Raw genomic sequence first — 9133 nt, forward strand, 5'->3', positions numbered from 1 at the left:
TTTTTATATTAAGATTCTGTTACGAGTATTTAGAATATCTTAATATATATGTTAATAGTAGTAAAATTATTTAAATTAAGATATTTTATTGAGTTTTAAAAAATTAAAAAGAATAAAAATATTCTAAAGTTAAACTGAATAAAAATTTATTTTTAATATAAAATTTATTTTAAAATTTAAAAAAATTTTATTATTTTTTTATATTTTATTTGAGAGTTTAAAAAAGTTGCAATGATTAGATAAAATTTCATGATTTTTAATATATAAATAACTAATATGTGGAAAAGTAAATTTTTTTATAAATTTTTTCTAAGTGCATTTAGCATTTTTCTAAAAAAGATACACAAATTCATTAATTAGTAGTAACTTTTTTAAACATTTAAAAAAATGATACATTTATAACCAATTTTTTACAATTTCTATTTCATTATGTTTTAAATGATAGATATTTTTATAAAATAGCTTATAAAAGAATCTCCACTTTACATAGATAATTTAATATTAAATATAGTTATATAAAAGTTGTAAAAAAGATTATTATTACTCTTAAGAAAAAGGAGAGTAGCTACTAGTTGAGGCTGAGAGCAATTACTTAAAAAATAGTATTATTACAGTCACAAAGAGATTACAAAAATAATTTTATAAATTGACGTGATTTCATGTAAATTATTAAATTTATTTTACAATAAAAATAATTTTAAAATTTGATTAATCGTATCAAGTAATATCAATTTATAAAATTATTTTTATGATTAGAGTTTTTTTTTTTTAACAAAACAAGAAAGTTGGACAAAAGGCATGAAAGGTCAACACTTAGTTTGATACATAAATTCATCTCAAACTTATCATTATAATTTTTTCAAATCTCAATATAAAATATAATAAATAATTCAATTTTTTTAAATTTTAAAATAATAATAATATTAAAAAATAATATTTTAATAATATTTTATCATCTCAATTCAATTTAATTTAACATTTAAACGCATTCTAAGAATGAGCAGCTGTAAGGGAAAAAATCACTTTACATAGAAGGTGCACATGAAACATCTGATGAGTTACATAGAATAAAAAATCTTTAATCCCTCGACGATCTTACGTATTGGACCCTTGTAAAGTACAAAAGTTTCTTTGATTTTGGATAGTGACTATTATTAGATTATACCATTCACACGTGTATGGATTGTACTATTTACATCATTATTTTAATTAGAAACATTCAAAACTTAAAATTTATATTTTACATCAAATTATACCATATACATATTTTATTATATATGTTCCACATACTTAATAATCAAAATTTTTAATAACTAAATATCATATCAAAATAAATAATAATAATAATAGGGACTGAACCTATTCAAAAAGGGGGAGGTAAGTGGAAGCGAATAGCTCGAGATCAAGGCAAAACTACCCTACAATCAGATGTTCAGCATAGTAAGAAAAGACTGCTTGACGAGGATGATGCCACACTTTCAGACTTAGTGTCTTTAAAGAAAGGCAAAACTGATGATGTTTCACATTATGGATTGGTGGAGGCTGGATGCCAGGCCCGCCAAGCATTATGAAAATATTAAACTGGAACTGTCGGAGGCTTGGGAACCCTCGAACAGTTCAATGTCTTTGCTCCTTAGTGAAGACTAAAGGGCCCGAGGTGGTGTTTGTGATGGAAACTAAAATAGCTGCTAGTCGTGCCAAGTTTATTGCAAAGCAGGCAAGGTTTGAGAATTGTATTGGAGTTGATGCAATGGGTAGAAGTGGGGGTCTTTTGATCATGTGGAGGCAAGAGCTTAATGTTTAGTTAGTTAATTACTCATCCAAACATATAAATGTTGTGGTTTCTAATGTTATGGGTGATTCTAGATGGCTTCTTAGATGCTTTTATGGTCACCCGATGTCAGCCAAAGGAAATGAGCTTGGGAGTTCTTGAAATCCTTCAAACTTGATGGCATTGGCTGGTGTGTCATTGGGGATTTCAATAAAATACTATCAAATGATGAGAAGGTGGGTGGTTGTCAAAGAAGTGAGAATCAGTTGAACCTGTTCAGACAAGTGTTAGATCAAGGAAACTTGAATGATCTAGGATGGAAGAGGGAGAAATTTACATGGAGTAATAGACGTGAAGATGACACCTATACCAAAGAAAGATTAGATAGAGTCTTGGCTAATCAATCTTGGATAGATGGCAACAGGAACTTCAGAGTTGAAACATCAACTGTTATATGCTCTGACCATAGACCGTTATTGTTAGATTGTGGCTGGTCTGATCTTGCTCGAAGAAGAGGGCCTAGTAGGTTTCAGTATGAGCTTAACTGGGGGAGGGAAGAGGGCTGCTCTTCATTGATAGTAGCAGAATGGCAGAAAAGGTACACTGGAAGATCTTTCCTTCAATCTGTGCAGGCAAAACTCGAAGATTGCAGCAAGGGTCTCAAGAAGTGGAGTAAGCACATGGACAGGGTGAGAACAAAAGCAATTAAAGACAAAACTATACTGTTAGCAGTTGCAAGTTAATGAGACACAAAGCTCTATGGCTGCCCAGAAACAACTGCAGAAGGAGATTGATGTTTTGTTGGATTAAAAGGACATAAAATGGAAGCAAAGAGCTAAGAGACATTGGTTGGAAAAGGGTGACAGGAATACAAAATTTTACCATGCTTGTGTCAATCAGAGAATGAAGAAAAATTGCATTAAAAGAATAATGAATGGTGACGGTGTGGTGCTAACAGACCCAGAAGAAATTATGCACGGTTTCAGGCAGTATTTCTCACAGGTATTTCTCTCTACTTATCCCTCTAGAGAATGTATAAATCAGTGTTTAGATGGAGTAAACTCAAGAATTTTTGAAGCTATGAGATGTGATCTGGAAAGGGAATTCACCAGTGAGGAAGTATTAGTTGCTTTGAAACAAATGTCCCCTTTTAAAGCTCTTGGACCAGATGGTTTTAATGCTGAATTTTTCCTAGATCATTGGGGGATAGTTGGTATGGAGGTTACTCAAGCTGTTCTGGATTTCTTGAAAAATGGGGAAATGCCTACAGGTTTAAATCACACCATTATTGCTTTGGTTCCTAAGGTAAACTCTTTTTCTTCTATGAATAAATTTAGACCTATTAGCTTATGCAATGTATTGTATAAGCTAATATCTAAAGTTTTGGAAAATTGAATGAAAAAGGTGCTGGCTGGGGTAGTTTCTTGGAACCAAAGTGTTTTTATTCCTGGAAGGCTCATCACAGACAATGTTATGGTGGCATACGAACTGTTACACACTATGCAGGCAAGACAAAAAGGCAAAGTGGGCAGCATGGCTATTAAACTTGATATGTCCAAAGCTTATGACAGGGTAGAGTGGGAATTTTTGGAGTCCATCATGTTGAGGTTGGGCTTTGGTGAAAAATGGACCAAACTGATCATACTTTGTGTTAAAACAGTGACATATTCTGTTAAAGTAAATGATATTTTAGGCCAGCCTATTGTTCCTTCAAGAGGGCTATGACAAGGTGACCCATTGTCACCTTATTTGTTTCTTCTTTGTGCTGAGGAACTTAGTTCCCTTTTCCAATAAGCTGAGAGAAGTGGAATTATTTGTGGTGTAGCTGCTTCAAGGGGTGGGATATCTATTAACCACTTGTTATTTGCAGACGATTGTGTCATCTTTTGTAAGGCAAAGCAAGAAGAATGGTGTTCTGTTGAGCAGATTTTATGCTTGTATGAATGTGCTTCTGGTCAGATGATGAATAGACAAAATACTTCTATTATTTTCAGTCCTAATACAAATCTGGAAGAAAAAGAGCTGATTGTTGATTCCACTAATGGAGTGCTGTGTGGGAACTACAATAGGTACTTAGGTCTGCCTACTATGGTAGGAAGATCAAAGTACAACACTTTTAGACACTTGAAAGAGAAAGTTTGGAAGAGATTAAGTAGTTGGAAATCTGATATGTTATCCTCAATAGGGAAGGAAATTCTTATTAAAAGTGTGTTGCAAACAATTCCTGCATACACCATGAGTGTTTTTAGACTTCCATATGGTTTGTTAAAAGAGATTGAGGCTATGTTTTCTTGTTTCTGGTAGAACCATAAGAGAGGGACCAATAGCATTCATTGGAGGAGTTGGGAAAGGCTAGGGGAAGTGAAGAACAAAGGTGGACTTGGCTTAAGGAATTTGAACAGTTTCAACAAAACATTATTGGCTAAACAAGTATGGAGATTAATCCAATACCCAAACTCCTTGGTGTCACAGGTTTTTAAAAGTAAATATTTTAAAAACTGTGATGTGTTGGAGTCTAAACCAGGTTACTCTCCTTCTCATGTATGGAGGAGTATTTGGTCCTCCATTAGCTTGGTAAAGGTAGGTGCAGTATGGAGAGTTGGGAATGGGCATATTATTAAAGTTTGGCATGACAGATGGATCCCACAATCTATCTCCTACAAAGTTCAGTCACCCATTAATCTGTTGAATGATGACTCTACAGTTGCTGAGCTTATAGATGAGGCTACCTGCAGGTGGAAGACTAATCTAGTGGGAGCAGTGTTTAACTCAGAGGAGGCACAACTTATTTGCAGTATTCCTCTCAGTATGAGGAATATTAGTGACAGACTTATTTGGGCTAGGAACACAAAAGGGATCTTCACAGTTAAAAGTGCCTACTTCCTGGACTATGTTTTGTCAAAGCAGGCTAAAGAGGAGTCATCAAATGCAGAGGCTACTGATGTGGTTTGGAGGAAGATGTGGAAGCTGCAGGTTCCAGGAAAAATCAAACAGTTTCTTTGGAAAGCTTTAATGACATATTACCTACAAAACAGATGCTGAGGAAGAAACATATAGTTGATGAGGATTGGTGTCCAATGTGTAAGAGGGTTGAGGAGTCTGTTATCCATGTTTTTCCCTGCATCTATGGATGTATGGGGAGACAATGATAACCCTCTAAGGAAATGGAACTCAAACTTTTTTGATTTTAAGCTGTTGTGGGAAGAACTTTACAGCAGAGTTGAGGTGATAATCTTGGATCAGGTTGCCGCAATATTTTATAAGTTATGGACTAGAAGGAACTGCTATGTTTTTGAAAATTCGTTTAAGGGTCCATCTACTCTACTCAGATATGCACTATCTGACATAGAGATATTTCATGACTTGTATCAAAGCTCAATACCCATTGCGGATAGGCTGCCTCAACAGGTTTATGTCATTAGATGGAATCCCCCAACTGAGCCTTTTTATAAACTAAATTTTTATACTGCTTATGATGCTGAAGGCAGCCTGATGGGCATTGGTATTGTGGTAAGAAACTTCAGAGGGGAAGCTGAGATAGTGGTGTCTGCTCCAAGGTCCTATGTTTGTTCTACATTCACAACAGAGTGCTATGCCCTTATGAGGGGTATTCAACTGTGCCAAGAAATGAATATGCATCAGGTGCTTTTCGAGGGTGATGCTAAGCAAGTTGTTGATGGGGTTAAGGGATGCAATTCAGATCTATCTTGGAAGGGTCAATTGATTGATGATATACAAGTCCTAATGTCTGCTCAAGTTGGGTGGGATATATGCTTTGCTAGAAGAGATGGAAATAAGGCTGCACATATGGCTGCAAAACTAGGCTTATACTTAGAAAGTGAGTTGGTGTGGATCGAGGATGGTCCTCAAGAGGTTATGTCTGTTATTAGTTTGATAAGTCATGTATTCTTTAATTCTATAAATGAAATATGGTTCATTCAAAAAATAATAATAATAATAATAGGGCCTGCTACAAGCTACAGCCACCGAGATTCTCACCGAGAAATCTCACCAATAAGTAAAATTATTATTATTTTTGCTTTTTTTAAATCTCTTAAATATTAAAAATAAAATAAAAATCACAAATTTATTAAAAAAATACTCATTAAGCATATATCAGCAAGATGCACCAAATCTATATCATTGCGAAAACCAGGTCAACAAAGAAACCGAATTAATTAAATTCTCTTATTTATCCTTAAAATCGTCGAGCGTCCAAAGTTGGACCCAACATTTCATTAATCATAATTAAAATATAAATTGTAAATATTTATTTTATGCAAACATAAGTTGGAATTGATGTAAAATGATCAAACCCGAAACCCCTTCGACTTCAAGTGCTACATATAATAGTTGCTCTATCTGGTATCTATCATATTAGCATTTCATCGGAGGAAGATCGGACGGACCCTGATCAGAACCCGACGCAGATCCACCGGTCTTCCTAAAAGCTCGACTCCCAAAAAGCAAAAACCCCACCGCTCGCCCACCAACCGCCGCCAGAAAAACACCACCGTTGAACGACATCACGGCAAGCATAACCATGTAATCCAGACCGGAGCGTACCGTGTACATCGCCGTCTGCATCAGCCCCGCCGCCAAGTTGTTCGTCCCGGGCTTTATAATGTTACAGTGGGAGAGCCACTCGACAAGCACAGCGAGAACAAACACGAAGACCAAAGCCAGAGGGTACATCACCGAGCTCGTCCCGGGCCAATCAGAGAAGAGAACCTCAGCTTTATGGCCCCAGTAGAAGGACATGTGCATCATCATTCTCCGGTGCCGCATGTGCCCACCGCCGGTGCCGTTGAAAGCTCCGAAACCGTGATGCGAGGTAGTCTCCATGATCACAAACCCAAAGAAAATAAAGAAATAAATGGGGGCTACTTTGGCTCAAAGACGAAAGCAAGGGTTGGTTTAAGAACCCACGAAGAGAGAAGAGAAGAGAATTTCCCACAGCTAACTCTTTTGGCACCCATGTTGCCTTTCCATTTATAAGTAGTAATATAAATGGAGGAAGGAAGCAGGCATTTCTTGTTGCTGTAAATTGGAGGTATGAATGAACCTTGAAGTGAATGAGGGGAGTGTGCAGTATACGGAGGAGGCAGTGTGCTTTTATATGTGAGTGCGCGTGGGACATGGCCGTTTGGGCTTTTGCACAAATGTGCCATGACTCATTTCCAAGCAATCCCTCGACGGAAGTGAACAGATTAACAGATTCTAAGCGATATTTATGGAATGTCAGTACTTTAAAGTGATAAAAGAAACAAAGATATCTAAACAATAAAAATAAAAGAGATTTAATTAATAGAACTGTGCATTGTGTCATGACTCATGTCAGCCCATGCATAGGGAGTGATTGGCACGTAGATATTGCGCGCTGCGACCGGCCGCCAGTACCTACGGTCAATTTGTTACTTTGTTGGAAAAAGATGAGAAATATGAGAAATGAGAGTTGTGTAAGCGCGTATAATTGTTTTTAAAAATATAATAAATATGAAATTTATATAAAAAAGTAATAATTTTTTAACAGTAAATTTTATTTTTTTTAAATAATTGTATAACGCTTACACATTACACGATTGTATTTAATATTACTCAAAAAATATTATCTAAGGAATAATTGAGTATTGAATAGGATGATCTAATTTGAGTGAGATAGATGGACCGGTATTGTTATTTGTTAATCCAACACCCATGGTCAAGTAAAAATGAAGAAAGAAAAGGCCTAAACCAACGAGCCGAATCAAATTGAGTCTGCCCATTTACTCGGCAACATCTGAGGGTACTGGACCCCTGTTGTAGTTGAAAACATAGGATTAAATTGAGGACTTGGAGCCCAAGCAAAAGAGACTGGCCCAATTCAACTATTGGGTTCCGTTCCATATGGAACTGCTTAGTCCTTTCCTGAATTTATCATTTTCGCATATTATAACTCTTCTTTATTACGTACCCAATTTACCAAATACAAAAGGGGATAATACAGGGTAATTAGAGAAGATGAAAACTAAAATCTTAAATTTTTTCTACCTTTTTTATATTTGTTATTTTATTTTATTTTTATTTTTTATTAAATCACGTGTGCCACGGCAATAGAGGCAAAGTGAGCGATATAACCGGAGAGACACATTATAATTATTCAATTAGAGAAACCCCAAAAGGAGTCTTTAGACTTCTTATTAACAAACTAAGAAAACCTATTCAACATTTGATGTCTTTATTTAAAATCAAATAGTGTCTAACTTATTTAAAATATTCTTTAAGTATTTTATTTGTGAATATATAAACTCATGGGTCTTGTTACAAAATGTTCAAAATTAGAACTGGTTCAAAAAAAAACGTGTGGTATCTGGATATGATAAGTAGAATTATTCTATATAATTACTTAATCGGTTATGAGATTTAGCATAGGATGGATCGTTTACATGATCACAGTACTTTATTTTATCAAATTATCAGAAAATTATAGTCATTAATTAGTACCGAAACTTTCAGTGGTTGGAAATAGGAATGTATCTGGGAAGATGCTTCTTGGTCTCCTCCTTAGGAATTGTAACAGTAAGTACTTCATTGTGTAGACAAGCTCCGACCTTACGAGCATCTCCATTCTTAGGCAGCCTTAAACGCCTAACAAATTTGCCGCTGTTTTGCTCTATACGCTGCCATCTCTCCGTCTTCTCTTTTTTCTCCATCTTCCTCTCGCCTGTAATGCAGAGGACACTATCCCCCTCCATTTCCACCTTCACTTCCTCTTTCTTGAGCCCCGGAAGACTCATCTTCAGCACGTATGCCTCTGGGGTCTCTTTCCAATCAACCCTAGCGCTCACGAATGTCGTTGTTTCGTTTGGGAAGGAAGTCTGGGGTATAGTTAGACTGCTTCTGAAATCATGAAACTCCTGGAACGGGTCCCAAGCCTCAAGATTCAGAGGTTCAAATGAGCGACTACCAAAGACGCTATTAAGAATATTATTGATCGACATTATATATCTTTGTAGGTTGTTTTGGTAATGAGAAATAATACTGAAAGCACAGTACACTGGTGATCCAGGAACGTTGCTGCAGTTCAACTAGGCGGATGCTGTATTTATAGAAAAATCAAATCAAGGATGCATGGAGCATTTTTTTGTATGGTGGATTTGGGTAGGTTTTTGGTGTGCCGTCCATGGTGTTCAGATAGGAATCTCCTTTATTGAAAAGCTAGAAAAGGCATGCGCAATGAGGAAAGAATATCAAGGCCAGTGGGTGCATGCGGGACGGGAATATATCTTATTGGGATTGATGCGCGCTGCTAATTCCTTTGCATGCTCATTTATGATGTTCTTGAAGGACCAGCATGCATGCGTACGTATATTGAAGATTTTG

General features: G+C 35.8%; 2 protein-coding genes across 2 annotated transcripts; both read right to left on the reverse strand.

Annotated features, from left to right (window-relative positions):
- Positions 1–5945: 5945 nt before the first annotated feature.
- Positions 5946–7208, reverse strand: LOC121263999 (copper transporter 1-like). Its single transcript, XM_041167012.1, has one exon. It carries the CDS (start codon positions 6614–6616, stop codon positions 6149–6151), a length of 468 nt encoding a protein of 155 aa, XP_041022946.1. The 5' UTR covers positions 6617–7208; the 3' UTR covers positions 5946–6148.
- Positions 7209–8123: 915 nt separating this feature from the next.
- LOC121266568 (18.1 kDa class I heat shock protein-like) lies at positions 8124–8838 on the reverse strand. Its single transcript, XM_041170437.1, has one exon. The coding sequence runs from the start codon at positions 8749–8751 to the stop codon at positions 8263–8265; it is 489 nt and encodes a 162-aa protein (XP_041026371.1). The 5' UTR covers positions 8752–8838; the 3' UTR covers positions 8124–8262.
- Between the last annotated feature and the right edge of the window lie 295 nt (positions 8839–9133).

This window comes from Juglans microcarpa x Juglans regia, chromosome 5D (genome assembly GCF_004785595.1).
Source record: "Juglans microcarpa x Juglans regia isolate MS1-56 chromosome 5D, Jm3101_v1.0, whole genome shotgun sequence".
Taxonomy (NCBI): Eukaryota; Viridiplantae; Streptophyta; class Magnoliopsida; order Fagales; family Juglandaceae; genus Juglans; species Juglans microcarpa x Juglans regia.